The sequence below is a fragment of the Ciconia boyciana genome, chromosome 3 (genome assembly GCF_034638445.1).
Source record: "Ciconia boyciana chromosome 3, ASM3463844v1, whole genome shotgun sequence".
Lineage (NCBI taxonomy): Eukaryota > Metazoa > Chordata > Aves > Ciconiiformes > Ciconiidae > Ciconia > Ciconia boyciana.
This window is the reverse complement of record NC_132936.1, coordinates 116,918,631-116,944,376: the sequence shown is the minus strand read 5'-3', so window position 1 is coordinate 116,944,376 and position 25,746 is coordinate 116,918,631. Positions and strand designations below refer to the sequence as shown.

The following is a 25,746-nucleotide window of genomic DNA, read 5'->3' as shown; positions in this document are numbered from 1 at the left end:
GACTAGTCTTTTTTCAATCAATATTTTCCAATTAATATTAAAAGACCAAGGTTGCCATCTGCAAAGTCCTACACCTCAATAAATTAATGTTAGATGTTTAATTAATAAGGATTAGCTTTTTTCTCTTTAAAAAAAAAAAAAAAAAGACAGGAATAACTTGGGAATGTTTCCTTAAATAAATCAACATTACCACCTGAATCACAGATGTTTATTTTCCAACTGACGAGACTACAAAAAAAAAAATCCACTGATGAGCTAGATGCCTTTCCTAATGCAAGAGAAGTAGGGATTCTGGTTTCATGTAGAAATAAAAATTATTGAATAAAGCTATCCTGTACTCATTTTCAAGAACCTGTTGAAATATTGGGAGGAAAGAATACTTGCAATGCCACCTTGAGTTTAAGGCATCTTTCAATCAAATTAAAATACCCTATTTTTGTTGTCTACTGTGAATTTGCTTTCTGTACCACTTCTGGTCATGTTGACTAGAGTTTACTTTTTTGGTCATATATTAGAGCGGGACAGTTAGAAGCTTATTAGCTCAGAGGCAGCAGATTATTGCAGGACATGATCAATAAATGGGACCATTTATTAAAGCCTTTTTCTGAGCATTTAAAATGCTGCTTTATTTTTATTTTATTGCAGCTGTCATATCCTGTATCTGTGCAAATGTATGCAATCAAAATTAAAGTAAGAGTATACAAGCTCATCTCCTTTCAGATTTTGTCACTTTCTGAAGCTTTTCTAAAAATACTTCCAAACTAGTCCAAAAAAAAAGTTACGATTTTGCACTCAAATATTTATGAAAATAAAAAGCAATGGGCAAAACAGATTGACACCTGAAGTAAAAAGAGCTTAGTAAATATGAATTAGATACAGTTGCAACAAGTCCTTTGAGCAAGGGAGTAATAAAAAGCAATATTCTGAGCAGAAAGAAACAATCTCATGGCATAGCCTCTTCCTGCTGCCCTCTGTATACAGACAGTGTTTGCATGTTTGGAGGCAACAGCTTTTTGGTGAGCTACTTCATAGCTGCAAATTCTACTGCAAAAGCTGAATATAGTCCCCACTACTCTTTCAACCCTATTTTTTTTTTATATTTAGGCAGCTATAGCTGTCATTCAACCTGAAGAAATATGAAATAATGGTAGAAGAGATAAGTAAAACCAAATCTTTCTCTGTAGAAAAAGCAGGCTAGCAACAGTTGCATTTAAGCACAGCAGCAGCATCAGGATTGCTCTCTGAAAACACCCCTTCAGTTTGTATTAAGTTGGTTTTAAATACTTACTGTATAAATGGAGTCCTTCACAATTTTTAGTATAGTCATCCTCAGAATGCGGCTGTGAAGAAATAATTACTATTTTCCTGTTTCACAAGAGGCAAAAGACAGAGTGATTCCCTCTGGGTATCACACTGTTGAACTCCTGCATCCCAGAACCTATGCTAGATCCTAAATATGCAAAATTTTTGGCCGAATCCATATGAGCGGCTCAGTCCTGCACCTAAATTCACCAAGGGGGAATCCTTAGCTCAAGCAAAACCCAAATAACTTCAGAAACAATCTGTGTCCCGTGTTAGGAAGAAAAACACATCCTTTGCCAGATGAGCACTATTTTTCATGAATTCCATGCTATATAGTGTTCTCTGCTATAAGCTATCGACCTTGCAAAAACAAGTTAAAAGAATTTGACATGCGATTTAGGAGATGCCAGAAATAAAACTACTGAGCAAAATCTTAATTTTCATCCTGCTCTGTATCCTTTAGAATAGAGCCTTGTTGTGGCACCTTTCACTTTTACTGTCCCCTGATACTCAGCTCAGATCTGAGCTCTACCCAGTGGTGTTCAATGCTTTGGTTTATTTTCACTGTTCAATATGTAGGCCCATCAATATGTAGCACCATTCTTTACTCCACAATATTCAAATCTTGCTCTGTAGACAGAATTATTAATTTCGTCAAGGGCTTTTCTACAGTGCTCATCACTACGGTATTTAAGTGCCTCAAAAGCACATTCCCTTCTCACAACACCCTGTGGTGGTGTTATTACCCTGTTCTTCAGATGAGAAACGAGACAGAGAGATCCAGCTAAAAGGATCTAACACTGGGTGCTCACTCTGGGAAGCCTATTACCTGGGGGTTTTTTTTAGTATACTAAGCTTTATGCAGCTCTTTATGTGTCTCAAGCACAGCTCCAATTGATTTCCCTGACAGACCTGGATGCTCAATACATCTGCAAATCAAACCTTTGGCTCAAATAGCAATCCAGAAAGGAAGGATACACAATTAATGACCACTTGGAGGAATTTTGGTTCAAAAGACTTCGCAGTACTGATCAGAAACTCTGAGGCAAAGGCAGCATTACATTTAATTCTTTCAAGCACCTTAACCGTGACCTCATCCTTTTGCTCCGTGCAATCCCTGCTTCATTTATCGCACACCTTCCAATTTCTGCAACCAAAAGGACAGAGGTCCGCTGGACAAACAGCCTTCTACATCACCTCAATCCTCTGAGCTAAATGACACACAATTGCTTCGGGGAAAATAGTATGTGATCACAAGACTCCATCATAATGCATATACACAAAGGAGGTTAATTAAAGTTGCCTGTGCATTTCTTAACTTCTAATTCCATTCTCTGTAATCACACTGACTCCATAACCATAGCCATTCGAGTTTACAGAGTAAACGACAGCTGCAGTAAATTTCCCTTCTTTATGTGGACCAGTCATTAAAGGCGAATAAGACAAACATTTTGCCACCAGCCTTCGCAGATATTTGCTGACACCAGAGTTATGCTGAGATTCAAGAATTATGGATTCCACTCCACGTTCTGCAAGCGAGGGTTCCCTGCTGGAAAGACCTTTTAGCCCTGTGACTCCTGAATATTTCCCACTTCTTGTGGTACCCTCTAGCTTGCCACTTTGCCAGTTAGGTTGCACAGACCAGCTCCAGTCTCCTCACCTTTCCAACACCTCATTCCAGCCGAGCTGCCGCTGCTAACAACCATCACTACAGGCTGCTATTTTACAACATCTGGTGGGAGCAGATATGTCCCTTCTAGCCCTGTGATATTCATCATGAGAAAAGGTGAGTTAAATAAAAATGAGTAAGCTAATAAAAAGGCTCTCCTGGTTAAAACCTAAGTGATTACAGCTGCTATACCAGATTGGAAATGACAGAAGCTTCTCGTAAAAGAGTCACTACATGCACACCTACACCAAGAAAGCAAACAGAAAGGCTGAGCTGTTTATAAATCTACCACAGAGAAAGGGATCCATGAGGGGAATCAGTAACTCTGTTCACAGAGCTCTCAAGCTAATTCTTCCAGTCTCCAAAAGGCTGCATAAATTTTAAGGACATATCTATGATCCTCCCAAACCATGAGCATGTTTTCAAGGAGTTTCTGATCAATGTGGTCTCTTCTTAGACTTCAAATGCCTGCCTACAGGCTTACATACCTTCATACAGGCTGGCATGCATACAGCTTGCAGATTGAAGGCTTCTGAGAAGCACCAAATGAGCAGACCTAACACAAGACCTAATTTCTACCACACTGCAAATAGGGAAGAAATGAGAGAAAAGAAAAGGGGCTAATATGATAGAAATGGAGGAAGCAAGCAGAGAATGATGGGACTAAATCAGGTGGGTTGAACAGGAATGGAAGATGATGGGGCAGAAGGCACAGAGGGACAATGTCTAAGGAAAGGAAGAGTAAAGAGAGCATGTATTAAGAAGGAAAAGTTAAAAAGGAGAAGGAGAGGAGCTGAAATGGCCAAGGCAGACAGCTGAAATACAGTCTGAGAGAGAGGAAAGAACAAGAAGGCACAAAGTAAAGAAGGGAAAGAGGATATAGCTTGGGATGCAATGAGAAATACATGGTTCAGAGGAAAATGGGATTGAGTTAAAAGGTATAGGAACAAAATGAGTGCTTTAACCTTCTTCTCCCACAACTTCATCAATTTCTGAGTTAAAAAGAAAAAAAAAGTAAAGCAAGTGAGAATACTGACATGGGCCTAACCCCAGAGCACAAACATGAGAAGACGGAAGCACAATGCAGCAAGAAAGGAGACTCAAGAAAAAGGGGTAAACAGCCAAGAGAATGGACATGTCATGGGAAAACAGCCAGTACTTCATGAGAGGCCAGTTAGTGGTCAATAAAGAGACAACAGAGATTTTAAAAAAAGAAAAAAAAAAAGAAAAAAAAAGCAAGCCCAGAGTACATGACTACTGAAAAAACCAACACAATATTGGTTCTACCAGAGGAAGGGTAACGCTTAGGCTGAAGAAGGTCTAAGGTATTTGTTCTATGCTTAGAGGAGAAACAGGAACACTGTTTTTTTCAAAAAAGACTTTTACCAAAACAAATCAGTCGAGCACATACCAAGTAACCTGCATTTATGACCATGGAACAGACGTGGAAATTTCCTCCCTTTTGTTGACCTCAAGCAGCAATACAACCCCACGCACTGTATATTGTTCTCGCTTGTTTACTAAGAAAACAGCGATTCATAGTTCTCATATGACAAATGTGAAGTGTTAACAGCAAGGCCTACAAGTCAAGAGTTTCAAAAGTAACTAATGACTCTGCAGTCTTAGCTTAGCTGGGGTGACTGATTTTCTGAGCACACTCTGAAAGACTGGGCTGCTTAAAGCTCTTCCGTGAAGGTATCAAAAAAGGTGCAATTGCAAACTTCAAGAGTTACTTTTGAAAGTATTGGCCCTGGACTATCTCTTTAAACTTTTCTTATTTAAAATTAGATCTTCCTATTTTAAACCATTTTCTTTTGAATCCCTATCAATCCATCCCAAAAATTAGCCTAGTCCAATTCCCACTACTAAATGCTGATTCTCATTATCGTAACTCTCATTCGGATAACACACTACTGCACATTACCACACACTGACACATACAACACTGCTTTGAGTCAAAGTTATTATTATTAACCTAAATGACCAGAAAACACTGAATAGAAACAAGTCTGTACTATTTTCTAGCAATCAAATAAGCAATGACCTGTAGTAAACTGGCATAACTACATCAAACAGAAAGGCCTCCTCTCCATGAAGATCAAATGTGTCACAGAAAAACAGAAATCGATGTATTTTGTCTTATATCTATATATGTTGATGCATACATACATTCTCATTCAGAACATACACATGTATGGATACGTATGTAACATATGTATAACAGATGTATATGTTATATACTGCTTTATGTAATATATATTATATATCAACTTTATATAATATATGAAATATGAATACTATACCAGCCTCCATTAAAGACACTTCCTTTCACAATGCATGTTTCCCACTGAAATGCATTAGGAGAATGTTGAGCTTGCTAAGTCAAGCACTCAAAAGTTAGAAAATGTTGAAATTACACTAGCTGTACAACCTTGCATTGGTTCTCATTTCGTATAGTCTTTAATTGCATAACTCATACTTTTTTTCCTATAGGATACTTGTCTTTTTCAGTGGCCGTGACTGACAGTGTTCAGTGAATGAACAACCGTTCAATATCTCACTTTACCCGCATCATTCACTGTCTGCCCTACACCTTGTTTAAAATACACTATTTAAACTTTTCTCTGAACACAGATTTATTCATTTCTTCCAGAGCGTTTCTGTGGCACTCTTCACTACCGTATCTAAGAGTTTCCAAATTACATCTCTGCACACCCTTCTGAGCCGAGGAGCTTTTGTTATTCTTATGTTACAGTCAACTCAAGTCAAGAGGGCCCATTTACCTGTCTGCTCAGAGCACCCAGGATTTCAGAGGGGCCAGGACCATTTGCTCACAGGATGGTTTTCCTTGACTTGGCTACAGCTGGGTGCATTCAAAGCTTCCAGAAATCAGTCCCCAAGAATCTTGGGTTGGAAATCAGAAATCAAGGAATCTGCCACCTTGAGTAATGTTGAAGGTACCTTCCCAACATCGTAAAGAGCTTCTGATGGAGGCAGCAAGAAACTTTGGCTCTGCAGAGCAGCCCTAGAAGACTGCCCTTCCCTCTCCTGCAGGCCTCTAATTCATTTTTCAGCTCCTGTAACAAATGAAATGAAGTCCCATGGGCAACCCGTCTGCCTGAACTATGCAATCCTGACTTTCACCCTGAAAACTCTGTCCTCATCTCCTATCCTTCAGCTGGTTTTCATGGGCTAGTCACAGTCTTTATTTTTGCCTAACTTCACATTGCCTCCTTTCCATCTACCCAGGGCACCTCTCCACTGCATGCCAGTGGGGTGGCTCCTTTTCCTCCTGTTTGGATTTCATCAGCAGGAGTTTGAGTCTAAAAGAGAAAGTTTTGCTTTCCAATACTATGATCTGCATCAGAATGGGCCCTGATCCTTAGGGGAGCAACGGTAAAAGATGCTCTTGCTGTGCTGTGTCCATACAGACAATTTTTACTGACACTTACCAACTTTTCTGAACTTCAAAGCTCTCTCACAAGATTGTGCTATTAACACAACTTTGATTGTTTTGAACAGATTTTTCAAGGGGATGGAACCTTCTTCCCATAAGAAACTTTTTAACACGGATAAAACAATGCTTTATCAAACCTAATAGAGAGAAACAGTTAAATAGAGTTTTTTTGAAATAAAAAAGTTATAAATACTACGCTGAGGCACGGAGCTGATGGGGAAAATTTCAGCTCAAACAATGAAATACTAGCAAAGTTGTAAAACCTTTGAAAATAGGAGCCTGTAATAAAAAATGTCGGGCACCTTTAATTACAGTTGTTCCTGCCTGAGTAGGTGCCTGTAGTATCCCTCCTCTAATGCTGTTTGCTTTATGAAAAACTAATAAAAAAAATCCAAAGTGAAATTTATACTAATATATACTTATCTAGGAAAAACTTAAATACGAAGTAATAAAAAAATTCCTTAAAATCATTACGTTATCATTATACAAATAAGACTTGTCTGCATATATGAATACATTTTGAAGAAAAAAGAAGCATCAGTTTGGGGAGAGGAACTGTTAACGAAAAAGCATGGATCCAAGACAGTTAAGAAAATGAAATGAGACATGTAAACCACTGTCTTCATTTTTTGATTGCATGTTCCCATTTATGTAAAAAGCAGAATCTGTCCCTCAGGACTAGGCTCTGAAAGATGTGAATCAGTAAAGATTCAAGCCTTTCTCTGTAGCATTATTTTTCAGTTACATTTACATTCTCAGTTGCCAGTACAGTCTCTAATGTGCAATAGTTAGAATCACAAAACCCACATTGCAAAGGTTTGCATAAAAATTAATTAGCTTTCATCTCCAGAGAGTATGCATCCTTCCAGGTCGCCACGGAGGCCACTGGAGGTGCAACCATAGCTGCTTCGACACTGGAGCTCATTCCCCAGCTCTACTTTCCCATCTCACCAGCATAATCAACTTTGGTGATAAAAAGGAATTGTTCCATCAACTCTTTTACAAGACTGTCACAAGCAGCTTCATTCACTGCAACAACACTTATGAAGCAGCAAGGAGCTGACATCACAGGCTCAGGGAATGCATTTACATTAACTGAAAAAAGAGAAGTAATAAAAAATAGCATAAATTACTTCACTATCATTTAACAAGTAACTTTTGTTTTTCATCCCATTAGAAACTGCAGTGCCAATCAAAGAAGGTGCTCCCAGACCTCTGCTTCCAGTGAAGTCTAAGGCATCTTTCTGTTGGCCATAACAGCAGGAGAAAAAGGCTTTAAAAGTGAACTAAGGGTACATGACACATCAGAGCAATTCAGTGTGGAAAGAAATACTCTGCAAGGACATGCCCCCCACAAAAGCATATGCACATACAATAAATTTTAACTATGTAAACTGCCATACTGGCCAATATTTCTTACATCATTCAGCTGCTTATTGCGGGCTGGGATGATCGTATTGGTTAGTTGCTTATTCCCTGCCTTTAAAGCTGCATCTCTTCTTGCTTGCTCAAGCAGAACTCTTGCTCGTTCTTTAAGTTCTTCCTGTCTTGACAACATTCGTTGCTTAAAAATAAAGAAATATAATTAACAGCAAGGCAGCCTCAGGGTACTTGATGTTTATACAGTAGTTAATAGCCAGGAGCCTTCCTATAATAAAGGTCAGGAGTCACATGGATTACAGCTTCATGAGGTGACAGAGCATTCTATAGAAATGAAATGTAAAGATGATCAAAATGTAAAATTAAAAAAAAGTCATAGGCCTTTATAATGTAAATAAGAGTTCTCTTGCCTCCCCTTAAAACTTAATTTCTATCAACTTTTAATGCCTTTAAACTGCAACTGTGGAAAAAAAATAATTGGCTTCATGGAAGCTATGTTAAATGTGCTATGTGTTTACTTATTTACTTTAATATGTATGCAAATATAATGCTTCGTTGGCTACTTATATGAGTATCGCTCATTTATAACTTAAATTGAACACAAAGAGGCTGGGTACAAGGCAAAAAACCTGCAAAAATATCTGCTTCTACTTCATTTATGAATACCCATAGGAAAAGTCCCTTTTTCATACACATCACTGATTATACTGCAGAGCAGAAATAACAGACAGGGGCCTTCTGCATAAGCAACATGAGCAGCTCCCATACATATACACTCCCAAGCGCTGACTTCTTAATCAAGGTCAACTGTGAAGACTCTGGGAAAATGTGTCTCTAGGCCTTTACAGGAGGTAGAGCTGGGACAGATGCTGCAGTTTGTGCTCCTGCAACAACCACGTGGAAATTGAGGTGGTTGACTCTAACCATCAATTGACTGTTCAAGGTTAAGACTGAGGCTCACATCTCAGATTTTATTACCATGTGCAAATACAGAGAAGATTAACAACAGAGAACTGTCTTTAAAGCCATCTCTTCCTTTTTCTTGGTCTATTATATCTTGCACATGAAAATCTTCGTAGAGAAGACAACCTGTCTCATCCCGCTCTATTATTCTGTATGGGCCAAATTGTTCCTTTCTCATCCAGTACACAAAGATGATGATGAAGAGAAACTTCATGAGACTTCACTAATTAAAGGAAAGAAACTAGCTGGCTATGATACTAACACTTGGCCACTACCACCCACCCATGGACTGCTTCTCTTGCAACAAAGTGAATCTTTATGGTGCTTACTCAGGAAAAAAATGTAAAAATACTTGAATCAATCCATGCTAGCAAAAGACTGGCTATATTCTTTTCTTATCAGAGTTAATGGCACAAAGCTGAACAAAGCCAAAACTCAGGAAAGCTCTTCACAGGGGTAAAATTATAAGCATGCTTTGGCAATTTTGTAAACAGGGCTGATAATATTTTTTACATATTTTTGTGATGATACTGTTTACTGGTAATACCCAGCATTTATATAATATTCAACTTTCATCCTCACAATAAATCTGCAAGGTAGGTGGGCATATCCTTTTTATCTTTATAGAAATGAAAATGATATTGCACTTAAGTAACTTGCCTGAGGCCACTCAATGAACAGCATAACTTAATATTCTGGAGTTTCTGCCTCACCATTGTGGGCTATGTTCACAAGGCCATATGGTTTCTCAGATAAGATTTGGAAATATGTTTGGTATACTTCAAGGTATTCAAAACTTTACATTTTTTGAATATGGATCAATTAATTGATAAGTCTTTTTCCAATTTTTGCTTCAGCATGCAATACTCAGAAGAAAGGTGGCAAAAGCCTTGAAACCATCATCTTTGAGCTGGTTGAGAATAGAACATTACTTCCTTTAATTGGAGAGAGATTGGAAAGATTAACAGTAGGACAATTCCTACAAATGAATTTTTCATGTAATGGCTCTTTTTCAGCATCACCTACTTTTAGTCAAAGTATGTATTGCCCAACAATAAAAATACACTGCCCACTTTGCCATTTATACTGAAGATAGGGTGTAAATCACAAACATGGAGAAAGAACCTGAAGAGCATCTCCATTCTGACTCACAGGCATACAGAAAGTTTAAATTTCTTACCTGGGCTGTTTTTGCAGTTTGATCTGTGTGATTTAGAGCCATTCTGGCATCATTGTCAGAATCAGATTCTGTTTGCCTCAGAGAAGCATGTGGTTTCTTTGCAAGATCCGTATCCTTATTATAGGAGTATCCAAGCTTAGAAGTAGGAGATAAACTCAGCTTTGTGACAGGTGAACCAGGATCTGCTTTTGTGCTCTCTGTGGATCCTATACGTCCCAGCTTTTCTTGCTCTGAGAAACCAATGGTACTGTCTGAGCTCTGGTGTCTCTTCTTGTTATCTTCACAAGCAACTGTGGGAGACGCATCCTCTTTTTGATCACTGACATGTGCCAAGTCACTCAAGTCTAAAGTGTCAGTTATCAGCAATTTCTTCCTTCCCAATGTAGGTTGCGCTTGCATTGTATCTGTACTGCTACACTTCCCAACGTCTTCAGACGCAGAAGTCCTTCCAGAGCTCTGCTGGGATTTTTGTGGATCCGTGTCACTTCGAGTCCTGCGAGAAGAAGGGGAAGCTGTACTTGGGCTTAAATGGTCATCGGGAGTCTGATGCTCGCTCTCAGATTCGCCAACACCACTGTCATTTACAAATACGGAGTCGTCCTGAGAAGCAAAGTCTGCCAAAGCACTGTCCGGTGGATGCAGCTCAGGCTCCCGGTTCAGGTCATTCAGCTCTGCGTAGAATTTTTCCTGGTCGACAGAACTGTTTGTGTCCGTTTCATAGTTACCCACTTTATATGTGCTTTTACTACTGTTCTCCTCTATTTGAACCACATTTAATTCCTGGCCACAGAAATGCGCCCTTATTTGATAGAGATAGGTCATAACAGTCAGTTTGTCAGGTATCGCTAATAAAACCATGTCAGAAGGTTCCAGCAATCGTGATATTCCTAAACTGGCAAACCCATCATATGCCTTTAAAAACAGACAAAATAAAGATTACAATGCGGCAGTTTCTTACATATCATAACATTTCAACAATGCAAGTGGAAGTTACAGTCAAAATAAGCAAGCATAAAATATATCCTGTATTACAGGAACAGTATGGGTTCAACTCTATTACTTATTATTCTTTAGGTTTCATTACAGTAGTTACTATTTTTTGTTGCACAATCCAATCCGAACTTGATTTTACCTGATGGCTTCTAGATATCTTCCAGGGTATCTTCATAGCAATGCAAATTGAGAGAATATGACCAGTAAAGACACTCAAATGGCATTGTTTTAAATATTTTTAACATACTACCATACTAAAATCTTTGGTTACTCAAAATTATGCCACTTGCAAAAGTAAAAAGCTGTTCAAGAAACTGCAACCTAAAAGCCCTTCTGTTTGCACTAAGAAAACCTACCAATATCTTAAATGGTTCTCACTCAAGTAGCAGGAAACAAGCAAATAAAAAAAGTGTAAGAGTTGGACCAGAAAAAAGCAACTAAGGATGGCTTTTTAAGATAAGGAACAAAGATAAGAAACATGACACTAATCCATCTTGGGCTTTATCACTGGTGATCAACCTTCTCCCTTCTACTGGTCATGTAATTGCAGTGATTTGTGTTGATGAAAAACTATGTCCAGATAGCCAAAAAGAGCACCACCACAGATCACTTGATACAAGACATAAATCGCATTAATCCCACAAACAAATACATTTTAAAAACATTTGATGATGCTAAATTTATGAGAGAGAGTGAATTTCATTCCCACTTAACTTTCATTTCTAAAAGCTAAACAGTTTGCAATCGTACCACTTTGTGAGGCCACATTGTCTTCTTTCTGCTAGCCCTTTAAGTGAGTGGGCTTGGTGCATCAGGTTTTTCTAGTTTTGAAGAATTAAAGCCATTTCTCAATTTACAATTAATTATTACTATCCTGGATTAACCCTGGAAGACAATATTGTGTTTCAAGGAAGCCTTTAAAAAGGCCTCCTGTTAGTGTAGATGCACTCAGTTAAAGCACTTGGACTTCTCCTCCCTCAGTAATTCTGGGGCTCTTTTTCACTCTTTTCTGAAGGGGTCTAAAATGTTCACAGTTGTTCCTACACTGTTTTGAACAAAAACAGGTGCTAAATTTAAAACATGGACGAGAACCTGTCCTTTCACAAGAAAACAATAACACACATGTCTGGCTTCACCTCTTCCCCAGTTTTACACTATTTCCTTAATTTATATAGTTTTAGAAGGGTGGAAGAAAGAAAGAAAAGATAAATCAATTATGATTTTTTTTTTTTATCCTCTTGGTTTTCATACCAGTAAATGTCAACGGTGAGTTAGAACGTGGGTCTGGCCTGGCTGGCTCCTGGCAGACTCTGTTATTTTACTTGCTCTGAGAAAAGGAGGTGCTATCATTCCCATTACAATGTAGTGGATTCATTCCCTACACTTGAGGGTCAAATAGTTTTCATTTCAGCCACTTTCCAAACTCTGCTCCTTAGAGCTGGAATTTATCTTCCTGAAATTTTGTATGCTTCCCCTTATGCTCAGGTATAACTTGCCAAAGCATTTTTGGTGAAGTAATTTTTATATCTCCATAACAAATGATTCGGAGAGTTTATGCAGACATAGAAATTATCTGAATAATTTATTTTTAAGCCCTTCTGGCTCTCCCTGTGCAAAATGATTTGGCCTAAAATCACTGCTGGTCTTTGTGGAGTATCATTTCTTGGGAAGGTTTATTATGAGAGATTGTTATGCCATTTATAAAAGCAGAGCTGTGCTTAGATACAGGAGCAGCAGTGGAAAACATGAATGTTGTATTTGCTGATACAAAGCTCCAGACAGAACAGAATAGCAGGAAAATGATGGGTGGGAGGGAATGGAAAGAACTCGGATGGTAGAAGGACAGCTGTCATTTACCTGGTCTTGGGACACAGAGCTGGAGGAGCAGGATCAGGCTGGATATAGGAGGAGGGGGAGACAAGAAAGGTGGAAGTGAACAGACATGAGGAGCACAGAGAAGGGAGAGTTAAAGGAGAGCAGTGCAGGGATTTGGGTGGGCAGCCTAAGCCATGGCAGGTGCCAGGAATGATGAATGCTCATACACGAGCAGAAAACAGGCTAGGTATGAAAGCATAGCAAGCTAGCTGTGTTGTCCTGCGGACCAAAGGTAACACCAGGATCTGCTGTTTGATTAAGTGGGTCAGTGCTGATTCAGTGGCATAAATAACCTGTTACCCCACACTGAAGGTAGTGGGAGTTACCACCTGAAGAATGAAAGGACCTAAGGATGGGCTTTAGCAGTCCATGGCAGCCAAAATCCATAGGCATGACTTGACCTGAACTCTTTTATACTCTTAATTTCTTATTTATATGCTAACAAAACTAAATCCTAGGAATATCTCCCAGAGTCTGTAAAATGAAGGTGGGGACAGTGTTTCAGAGTTATTAGGAAAGGCACTTGCTTAGAATGGGTAATGCTACAGCAGAAGGATTGAATCTCGAACGATGGATAATCTTGATACAGCTGCAATCACTTTTTACTATCTGCTCGGTTCTTCTAGTGATGCTTGGGACTAAACACAATAGTTTTCCACTGATGCCAGATACTTATTTCCTATCACCTCTGCTTCTCATTCTGGATGATACACATTCTTGCTTCTCTGCTTTTAAAGTGCACTAGATACCTAGATTGGCACACAAATGCTTTACAGTCATTAGTTCTATAAATAGCAGTTGTATGTTCTGTACGTGTCCATATAGCACTGTGTGATGGGTTCTCCTTCACTGTTAGAAAAGCTGTGAGCTTCTTAATATTCCAGTATATTTATAAATGCCTAGTGTTTCCAACTAGTTTGTAACTAGTTTGTAACATGGTATTAGCAGAGTAAATTTTCCAAGTCAAATTACTTTTTGTTAAACAGAGGCATAACTAAGCCTTGATTTTGCAAATGTTTATATGCATGTTTAACTATGCTCCTGCATGATCCCACCAAGGCCAACAAGCAACTCCTACACACACAATTAAATATGTACTTATGATTTTGTGGACTCAAATAGTAGAAGCAAGTATGAATGCCTGTTATAAAAATATGTCTGCCAGCTTAAAGGTAAGGAATTTTTTCCATTTTGAGTCAATGCTATCCCTGTAATTCTGAATTCTTCTGTTTAAACATATATTTTAAAAGGATTCCTTCCTTGCGAAATGAAATATTTTGTCAAGACAATCACTCGAGTTCAAATGTATTGAGGAATTTAGTAGAAATGGTCAAAAACTGGTAAAAAAGGCAAAAAAAAAGGCATCACAAAAATTGAAAGTGCGAATCAAACATCCAGAAGATATAATACTATTTCCACACAATAATCCCTCAAATGAAACAAGCTTCTCTAAACAATAAAGTAATTAAAAACAGAAGTTCATTAGTATAACTATACTGTTGTGCCCTTCCACTTCTCGCCCTTTTATCCCCTCCAAGCTCCAGCCAAGTGTAGTTTAGTAGCTTACATTTTCAAAGTGCAGGACATGTTATTAGCAATATGAAAAATTTCTATTCTTGATAAGGGACTATACGGCCAGTATGCTGTAATTTTAACACATTTTTCATTATTATTTACTAATAATCAAATGGACACAGTAAATAAAGTTAGTTGATTAACGTTACTGGGAAGGCTATATGGATAGTTAGACATATATGACATGTAAGTAGAACTACAACTCTTTGGATCAGCTTGGAAGGTATCCCTGCAATGTTCTTAACTTTCTCAAAGATAACCCTGGTTTCTCTTTTGTTCCTCACAGAAATTTGAATTTGCAATGTGCACAATGCACCAAAAATATATCTGAATTCTGACTGATGCTAATGTAATCTGGAGTAGTTGTTTGGGGTTTTTTGGGTTTACTTTAGAGATATAATTATATTGTGGAAATTACAACACATACATACACACACACACACGTATGTATATTCAGGACACTGAACTTATTTACCTATCTCCTGATGAAGTTTCTTCTTTTTTCTTTTTTAATTTACTGACAAGCTGATTGACACACATCAATTGGGATCCATCAGCACAAGCACCACAGGCAGTATTCTAACCATTTCCCAACTATGTAATGCACTGACATATTGGCCAAGATCAGATGTCACAGGTAAATACCCTTTTTTATTCAGCATCAGTGGCAGCACCAATTTCGCAAATGACTAGTGTGTATTATAAAGAAACTCCGAGGATGTGCTTTTTGTAACAGTGCATTTCAAAGTGTAATTATACACAGTAATTGCACTGAAATAGTTGTCTCAAGATTTCTTCTTTTTTAATTAAAATACAAACAAGGTCATGCATTTCTAAAAGATATACTCTTATGGGTTAATCTTTAATCTATGGTCACAGTCACCTCTTACCTCTGGGGGAGTGGGGTGGGGTGGGAGAGGGGAGAGATGCTTCAGACAAAGAAAATTGTCCTATTCAGCCATAGATGTTATTTTAATTGGTTAGGAGGAATCATTGTCAAATGTGTTACATATCTGCATGGAATTTATAGGCAGCCATTGTTGCCAGTGCTGCATTCACTCCAACCAAGGGCACGCAGGGTTATCAGGCAGAACTGTGTGAGACCAGGAAATAAATCCGCAGGAAGCAACTGAGATACTCAATGTAGCTGTCAGGCGAAGGCTTGCAAAGTGATGAAAGAAAACAACTGCACAATAACAACAATCATTACTTCTTCAATCCTGGGAACTATATCCTGTTAAGAGAGATGGGCTAAGAAGTTCACCATTTGCCATCACAGTTTCATAAAGAAAAGATGACTGATCGTACCGCTAACTTTTTAAATTATAATCTATTCTTCCTTTTTTATAATCCGGTTTAATTAGCCTGGACACTAAACGAAACTTGAAGAACAAAAACATATGGTCACAGAAAACAGTGATGTCACGGATAATCCACTTAGGTCATCATAAGACCCCATATTATTATGAAAAAGATATAATTGGCCAAATCACTCATTAAATAACAGCAGCTCAGAGATATTTCATTATTTGTAATACTTAAGTACTATTTTAAAGACAAGTAGCTCCCTGGCTAACACAAGTGTGCAGGTACATTAAAATATAATTACCCTAAACACAAATGAATTTTAATAAAGCGCTTTCAGAAATTCCACGTATCTACAAATCTAACACTCTTTAGTTATATTTGCTATATAATATTGAACCTAATTAATTTATTCAAAGCATATTTTTATACCTTCATCCCAATTCAGCTTAGTGTTTTTAAAGCGGTATAAAAATAAAATCACAGCATTGAGAAGATAGCTACTTAAAAACAATTTTCAGATGATCTTCAGGAACAATTTTATTATCAGTGACTCACATGAAAATTACCGTTTATAAACATGTCCCTAGGGCTCAACTGAAGTTTGTAATATGTCTAAAATAGTGAGCAGAAATAAAAAGTCTTCTAGTGATTCCCAAACTGAGTTCCTGTATCTTCCAGAGAAAATTTTTACATCTTTGCGTCACAAAGGTACAAAGAATGGTTTAAAACAGCTGCTCAGCACAATGCTATAAAATATTCTGCTAATATTTCAGTTTATTTGCAAAGTATTGTCTCAACATTTTTAATCCAAAACTTTCCATGTTGCATCCACTACTGCGCTCAGCTGCGCAGTATAAAAGTAGGTGTAAAATTTTATCTTTAAAAATATAAAAATCACCCTCAAAGCAACATTGACCATGACTGATGCACGGAGCCCCGTTAAAGCAACAGAAAGAGAAGTCTTCCGTACGACAAACCAAGAGCAGTTACGTTTTTCATTTTTTTTTAATTACGTGGCTGATTGGAAAAATGAGAGGAGTGATCACAGAAGGCTGACCAGCCCTTTCCTCCACTTTCACTGTTAATGTAGGCCATACAAATATTAAACTCTAATGCCAGCCTTGCACTTGTTGTGAATGTTAAAGACCATGACAAACTAGAGTCAATAATGCATCCAATTTGAACCGTGGGAGGTTGAATACCTTCTGTGAGACACAGTTATGACCTTACAAAACAACCGCACTTTCCCAAAATTAATAAAAACCTGCAGTGAAGCCAAAATTGAAGCTGTGTCTCTTTTTTCCTGGCAGTTCTTACCTTTTTGTTGTTCTCTTTAATATCTTGAGGATTCAGGAACTTGTAGTCACTGAGGGGGAAAATGGCACAGTGGGTATGTACAGTATTTGATAAAAGCAGCAGTTTTAAAACAAAGTGAATCTAAAAATTTTACATACAATAATATCATACAGTTGTTACTAGCTGCTAGTTAGCAATTTCACAGCAATTCAATCAACAAAACTAATAGTGTGGAAAATTAAAGGAATAAATAAATAAATAAATTAACACCGATTACATGTTTCATTGCCTGAAGCTTTCCATCTAAAAAAGAAGTTAAGGCAGGGACTAGACGCCGGCCTTGACAACCAAATTTACCAGGAGGTAATCCGCCCTTGTCAGCGTATAAAGAGCTACAGGCTTATTCCTCTCATCTCATTTCAACAACAGCACAATTTTCATAATCATCTTGAAGTCAGTTCTTTGTATAAGATTAAGAAGAAGAAAAATCACAGAGAGGGGAGAAACAATTGTTTATGCAACAAGGGAGAGCAAAGAGGTCATAAAGTTTGAGCATTCATAAATCTGTTTTCTTAGAAAGGATGGTTCCCTGCATGAAAGAAAATGGTGAAACCAGTTTAACACCTGAAACGAACAGGGATTTGATTTTTACATAAACTTAAATGCTACATATTTCTAGGATAGTTAGCTTATGAAGACAGAGAGTATACAACTTACATTAGGTCTGGTCTAAAGTGATGTAATATTGCACAAAAGGATAAACCGTTTCTCCACGATGTAGTAAAATTGGTGATTTTCACTCCCCTATAGTTTTTTGTAACTTCTTTGCACCACACAAGCAGTGACTGACTAGCGTTTGGCTTTCTCCCCAAAACAGGACTTGGTATTGGGCTTGGCTGCAAAAAAAAAAAAAAAAAAAAGAAAAGAAAAAAGACAAGTAGATAAAAGCATTTAATGGAAGATGAGAATTAACATTAATTGACCTAACTAGATGATCTGTATCCTTTGATGTGAGTTTAGGTTCTTCACAGCTGTCAGTTTACAATGACTGTAACTTGCAAAAGACACAAATCGCAAGTTATTATCTCCAGTCATCGCCCTTGGCACTTGTCTCCAAAGGATGTAGCTATACAGGATTCCAGATCTACACAGGAGAACAGGCCAAGAATTGTACCAGTGGAAACACCATGCTGAAATACTTAAGCCATAGTCCTGCACAGCCCGTGATACGCACCCTTGAACAGATTTCCCAAAATGCAGCCATGGAAAAGCATCCCCGCAAGCCCTTTCGCTTTTAATGGAGGTAACACTGCGACTGGATCAAAAGCCAGGCATAGCAGGGGCAGAGTCTACCATGAGTTGCAATCTACCATTGAGGCATGGGGATCGAAGTCGCTGTGTCTGCAACATATGATTAATGCATTCATATCCTATAGGCTCCGGTGTAAAGTTTTCTGCTGCGCTCTTCCTGTTTAAGTGTACTTTTATGCAATCGTGATTACAGCACGGTGTTTCTAAACAGCCACTTCCAACCATACCCAAAGAGCTTCCCCTTCCAGGCTTCAGTTTTTCTACATGGAAAAGGAATTTCGGCGGTAAATCATTATCAGAGGGTGGTTTCTAACAAGTATCATTAGCTAATAACAACCATTTCCCAAAAGGGTATTTTGACACTTTTAGTAACATTTTTGTTAGCACAAACCAAGAATTAAAATGGAATAAAATATTTCAGACATTTGGCATTTGTCAGACTGTCCGCTGTTTCTCAAGTCCAGCAGAGAACGTACTGATTGCAGCTGATGTTTTCAAGAAATACGCACTCATTTCACCAGAAAAATATTGTCACTTTAGAAACTTCTTAGATGTAATTAAACAGACAGAATTTGACTGACATAAATCCAAAGTCTGAATTATAGGGAAAGAACTGAGCCCACTTATTTTTTCAATGTAATATAATTAAAAACATATATACACAACAAGCACGCTGTTTATGTACCTTATAGCTAGACAGTTCCCAAATTAAGATAAAAACAGAGCAAGTAATTTAGTATTTAGTACAGCCACTTAAGTTTAACAAGTAAATCCTTTTGGCCATATTACCTATTTGTGAAAGACCAACGATGCCCCCACTTGACTAAAGTATGTCAGTGCTAAGCAATTAGCTACTAGCTACCAAGTGATTTATGTTTTCACTGCTTTTGGGGAAGAAAACGTACAGAACCAGGAAAGTAATTTTTCATTTACTGTGACAGTCAGCCCTAAAAAGTTGTTTTATAAACAAACCTACCTCATCGTCAGATAGAAGCACTGCCAACTTATTTAGAAAGTGCAAAATGTATATCTTGCTGAGATTTTTTTAAAATACGGGATCATATGTACAAAATAACTTGTTAAAAAGTGTTCTGATTTTTTTTTAATCCTGTCAACGATTCAAATCAGCATGAACAAATTTGTTAATGATGAGACAAATATCTCTAAATACACTGAATTAACAACTTAACAGGGATATACAAAATAGCGAAGAGAAAGCAGCAATAAATGATAAACTTTCTTCACCATGCATCAGATTTTAATCAGAGAAACAAATATTGCTTAGGAGCTGACAGACAGTTACTCCAGATTCAGAGTGATCTAATTAAGATCAGGTTTTTCTCCTGTTTTTTTACAACTTGAAGCAAAAAACAGTAACTAACCACCAACCCCAAATTTAAGGTACTACATTACTTAATATATTTGCAATCTAAATTATATATATGGAAATAACACTGCTGGGAGAAAAATAATTAAAATAGTACTATCAAGATGTGGGAAAATGATATTTTAACAAATTTTTAAAGCATAGAGCTACTTCTTCAAACCATAGAGCACTGCTTACCAGATATATTAAATGTCAACTATAAAGTCTTAATACTTGTTGCTGAAACTCTCTACAGAAATGTTAAATGTTCCAGTCACCACCTAAATACTTTCTGGTTAACTCTGAAATGGCCTTAGGCAATATTACCATTCAAATGCCTTAATTACACATCTAACAAACTGAAGATGTAACTGACTTTAAAACTAAGTTTTACAAAAGGACATCCAAAGCTATTAAATAAATAAATTTAGCAGAATTTTGCATTTAATTTACAAATTATTAATTTTTTAAAATCTAGATTACAGTTCCTTGAAAATATATACTTAAGTTGCAGCTTTTTTACATGTTTGTCCTTCCATTTACTTTAGATTTTCTAAAAGTATTTTATCCAGAATATGCAAGATTTAGGATGTGCATAATATACTTACACAGTTTTCTCTTCTGTAGCTGATAAAGCAGAAATTAGATATGGCTTTCTTTCCAGACTTAGTACTCCAGGTTTTTTGGAAAAAGGTGAAGTTAATATTATGATAATGTTATGCTCTTATTCACCACCTGAGTCAAAGCTTTCATTATTTATCTATATAAAAGCATTCAACTCAAGACACACTGGAGATACACGAGTAATGGCAGAATTGTGCATAAGCACTTGACATCCTTTTAGAAGGGTTAACAAATGTTAGTTTTGTTTTTTTTTGTGAAGCATCATTATGAAAAACATTTTATTTTGATACCTGTAGGTTGTACATATTAGTGACAGGTTCAGTACATGCACAATTATGACCAAGTACCTATTTCTAGCATATATTTGCTCTACAAGATTGGTAGGAACTCATCAAATGAAATGAAAATTTCATTAGCTTTTTCTTACATAATTCTTTTAAGCACTGACTACACAATTCTTCTAAACCACACGGCAGTCATGACTTGGCTCTTTTGAGTTCAAAAGCCGAAGTCCCTGAGAACTCATTTGGAAATGCCACTAAAAAGCATAAGATTTCCACAACAGATTGCCAGATCTGCTTGCTGATCAGTAGGTTACTGAATCTAATGCAACTGATTTTTATCCAGCTGTGGATTAACTGCACGGCAAGTGCAGAGGTTCCAGAGCTGGTCCCTCACATGCTAGCTCAGATCTAGATGCAGCATCCCTTGGGTGGATTTATCAGCTGGAGTCAGCACTAGCTTCAGGATATCTTTGTTTCACAGTAAAGAGAAGAACTGAAGTCTCTTTACTTTAGTCTCCTTTTACATGTTCTGGAAGCTTAATTAATATGTTTTCTAGTGTATGCATTTTTCCTCTTGGGAGATTATCCCATCAGACCATTACTCTATGTTAACAAGAGGACAACAGCTTTAAATATTAGGCTGCATCCCTACATGTCAAAATATTTAAATAATTGTTTTGCTGCTCTCAGGAATGCAGCACCAGGTGCACTGATGGTTTGCAAAGTGAGGGTTGAGCTGCATTTCTGACACACATAGGCCAACACTCAGGAGAAGAAAACCAAGACAAGAACTGGTGATGAGAACATGGGGCTATGAACCAAGCCCTCGTATGAGACCTGGGCAGCAGCCAGAATGAAGATCGTAGGAGCTCACTCTGAGCAACTCTCAAGAGCTTGTTGACAGGTTGCGTGGGGGTAAAGGAGTTTAAAGAGAGCAAGAGGCAGTGTTGAAGGCTGGAAGAGAAAGATGCTCAGATGAATATGAAAAAAAAAAAGTACATAACAGCTGTGGGAATCTGGGTAGAAGACTTATGTGGTTTGAGTTTTATATTAATGAACACAACTCCCCAAAGAGGAAAGTTGTTGAGAGAACAACCTAGGAACAGTAATTAACTACAGAAGGAGAGGAAGCTGAGATTGAGATAGGGCTGAAAGTCAGAATAGGGAAGACCTACAAACAATCAACAAACAAGTTCTGTTCCTTGAGAAGCAAGTACAGGCAATGGTCTCTTACTTATTTGACTGAGCAAAGTAAAAGGGATTTTCCCTTGCCCCTATCAAAACTACAATGCTGTCTAGGCTCACTGAAAATCATGAAACCATTAAAATGCAAGCTAAGGTAAATGAAAGTAACACACAACTAGGCGACAAAATGTGCAGCATGTGGGGCTGGATGCAGAAAAAGTTTGGGAAACTCAGCTGAACTGAGTGGTCTGAAAAATGGTATAAAGGTGCAATATAAATAAGACACCCAAATATATTTCAGTCAAATAATTTCATATCATCAAGATGATACTCTAGAATTTTATTTTTTAAACAACACAGGGCTCTACTCGTAGGAATTGCTTAGCCCAGGAGTATTCTAAATTGAATATGGCTCATTTAATAGAATTTATGCCTTTGGCAAGGTCTGTACGTATCCAACGTGCATTCAATTTTGTTTATTCTGGGCTGTGGAACAGTCCGGGCATAAGTCAAAAGCTGATTCTTAAGTAGTATCAGGACTGAAACAGAATATGGAAATCAAGTTTGCAAAGATAGAATAAAACTGCTTTCTGTTTTATTCCAAAGACGGAAAAAATTCCTCATGACCCAGCTGCGCTGAGATGTTCTTTATTTAGGCTAGTGAGTTATTTTTTAAGTAGCAGGCCACCATAACGTTATGATGGCTTCAGTGACACACCAAAATACAAGTGGCATTGCTCTTTGCTTCTGGTGAGGGAAGTGCATGCATGTATTAGAAAATATACACTTCCCGGAAGGAAATGTTAGGAGTTCTGCTATCCTGTTACTCTGATACACAAACTTATCAGTTCAGGAGTACATTCTTTAACTTCGTTGCTCTCTATTTGCATGGCATGGTGCATGATTACACAAAATGTCTCTAGTCCCTACTGCCTCTAAAAATGAATGAGATCTGAAAACCCAGCTGCCTGATATGAGTTATAGATTCATTGAATTTGTCTCCTATTTATGATTAATAACAAGTATTTAGGTAACCTCCAGGTTTCTCCAGCATCAGAGATCTTAAAACTTTGCCTTCCTCACTCTTCTGATTGTGCCTACAGCTAATGTGGATATACAACAAAATACAAACTTTTATCTTAAAAGGCTTAGGCATAAGCTTTTAATTGCTTATCATTTTACAGGTTTAATTTTGGCACAACCAAACCAGTCCATGTTCAATCATGACCTTAACATTTAGACATCTGCCCAAGCCGACATGATGCTCTCATGTTTGAACCTGGCAAGGTGAGGAGGAAGGTGAAATCCTTGGGACATGCCTCAAGTTAGTTGTTGGTCAAGTAGGTGAAACTATTTAATTCTAAAGGGTTTTCAGTTGCCTGTTACATATTTTGCTGGCCATGAGGCTGGAAAGAGCTTTTCCAAACTATGCCTGGGAAAAGAAAGGAAAGCAGCTAGAGTATGTACATGCTACCTAAAATGCCAGGATATGTAACAAACATAACTTTCTAGACAACAAGAATAGTGGACCTTCTTAATCTGGGAAGAAAAAGCAAGTGATCAAAGCCACCTGGATATTCTGTCCTCCTCCTCTGCAGTTTTCCAAACCACACCCATCTGCAAAAGGCACCTATTTGCTTGTAGTGCTGTGGAGAGGAGTGACATGCTGGGGAACAGAACAATTTCTTGCAAGGTTTAATCCACACTGCCTTGCCTCTGAAAATAATTGGGGAGGGGTTAGTGCTTTCAACATGTTTTCACTTTATTAGTTGGAGGTGGACAGACAACATGGTCCCATGTCATAAGCTGTACGATGCTGTGTTTAACTGAACACTTTGGACCCAAGAAGAACCGATGAAGGTAACACCTGCCATCAAGAAGCACACACACCACAAGACACCATTACTGTACTCCCTCTCCTAAACAGCCAGAGCTTCCTGCTGTTTGCCATTCTCCCTTGCTGACTCATGTCTAAACTTACACAGTTTGTGCTGTGCATGCTGAATCATATACACAATGGTTGTCCTTCAACATGCCGTCACTTCTGGTCCCAGCCTGTAAGGTTTAGCAAGTCCCTCATGCTTGAGTTAGTTTCATCCACATAACTTTTACTTGTCCAACCCCACAAATAAATATGATGATGGTATTTTTTATTCTAATCATCGCTACCCATTTCTTCTCACACTGTGCCTATCTTGCTTCTCAAGGCAAAAAGTTGTTGCTCATTATTTATTATCCTAAACCTACAGTGTATGGCACTCAACTTCATTTAAGCAGTATGATGCAAATGCTGCATCAAACATAGCATTTCAACTTGCCTGTGATCTCTGGCTTGATAGCCATCACACAGTATTAGGGCACTCTGTGATGGGTGAATTAATATATTGATATGATAAGAGACTCACAACTGGTATTTTACAAATAGGGAAACAGTCTGAATTAAATAACTTGCCTGAGCCAATAAAGTGTATCGACTACCACAAGAACTCAAAGACGCTACCTAATGTGAATCTGGTGTACGCACCCATGGCATCCCACCAAAGCACTCCTCCTCACTCCAGGGGCAGGTGACAGTGCTCAGAATAACCAAAAACCAACTTCCAGACTTAGACAAGTTAAGATGAAGTCTAAGACCTGGCCATCCCAAAGACAGAACACATCATTTGTAGCCTCAAACACTGCTCTGGATACCTTGCTCAGTGTCACCAGTTCTTTGTCATGAGCTCTGTTCAGGCTCTCTGTGGCATTCACCCGGCATAATGAAGAGACTGTGCTCTGCTGAATACCTTCCAACTCCACACAAAAAAAAAAATGGCAGGGTCTGGTTACTTTTGCTCCGAGCACTGAGGAAGTGGTCCGGCAGAAAATCACGGTACATACTCATACAATTGAAATGTGTACATGTATACAATCTACAGGCATATAGTCCACAAAGATGACAGGTTACAGTAACAGAGGCTACCTTAAATCTGGCAATTCATAACTGATAAGTACTTCATTTTATAATTTTTTTCATTATCTGGTAGCCTCCTTTCAGCTTTTACTTTGTCTAGTAATGAAGTAACTTTTCCTTAGCATAATCTTTTAGGGTTTTGGTTTGGTTTTCATTGTTGGGGATTAAAAGGATAAAAAACCCTAAGTATTCGGGAACTGAACTCTAAACCTTCAGAACCACAAGCCACAATACATCAACTACCGGACAATTTCCTCACTTGGGCAACAGGGCACAGAGCCTGTCTGCTCATGGGAATTAATTAAGAACAAGACAGACTGTTTATTTCAAGACAACTACCTCCCCCTGTGGATGTTCTTAATAGAGAATAACAGTACTGCACAGAAGTGAGGGTAGCTACCTCACCAGGTTGAGGAGCCCTAAATTTATAAGCTAAAGGCAAGGAGAAGATTATGTTAATGAGCTGGTAAAGGAGAAACAAATCTGAGACAACATAATGAATTGGTTACTTATGTGCAAGTAATTTCAGCTGATGGTCAGTACAGCCAAGAAAAAAAGCCATAGCGAGCTCCTCCTCAGATTCGACTATTATAAAAAGACTGGCTGAGGCTCGTCTAGCTTCTCTTCCCTGAGGTCGCATAATCTGTGTCTTGAACAACATGTTTTCAATTTAAAAACCAGGAAAAGGTATATAATTCATACCATTAAGCAGAAGCAAATGCTGAGTTCATTCTCTGATGATTACATATATTTGTAATACAACAGTATGAACAGGCCACATGCAGGGATGGGGCCTCATTTTTCTGCTCTCAGAAGATGGGCAATTTCCTTGTGTCCACCTTCCTTTCTCCAGTTGCCTGGGTGGCACAGAGGCTGAAGTCTCCGCTCCCGTGTAATCTGCGTTGGAAGCCCAGATGAGCTACCAGGATGCTGCCGGCTCACAATCCCTGGCTTTCTGCCATGATGGGAACGTTCAGGGTTTTGGGCAGGTTGCCAGAATTAAGCAACTTAAACCACAGATGAGG

At 38.0% G+C, this 25,746-nt stretch overlaps 1 protein-coding gene across 13 annotated transcripts in view; it reads right to left on the bottom strand.

Moving 5' to 3' along the window:
• Positions 1-25,746, bottom strand: part of EHBP1 (EH domain binding protein 1) — a 228,162-nt gene that overhangs the window by 64,309 nt on the left and 138,107 nt on the right. For all 13 annotated transcript variants that reach the window (XR_012041725.1, XM_072857323.1, XM_072857324.1 and 10 more), the window contains 4 exons: positions 17,716-17,894; positions 17,020-17,068; positions 9,952-10,863; positions 7,849-7,992 (listed from right to left, as the gene is read on the bottom strand). Coding sequence is in view for 12 of the 13 variants with exons in the window: in XM_072857323.1 (XP_072713424.1) it covers positions 7,849-7,992; positions 9,952-10,863; positions 17,020-17,068; positions 17,716-17,894 (1,284 nt within the window). In the remaining variant the exon portion in view is untranslated. The remainder of the gene's footprint in view (positions 1-7,848; positions 7,993-9,951; positions 10,864-17,019; positions 17,069-17,715; positions 17,895-25,746) is intronic.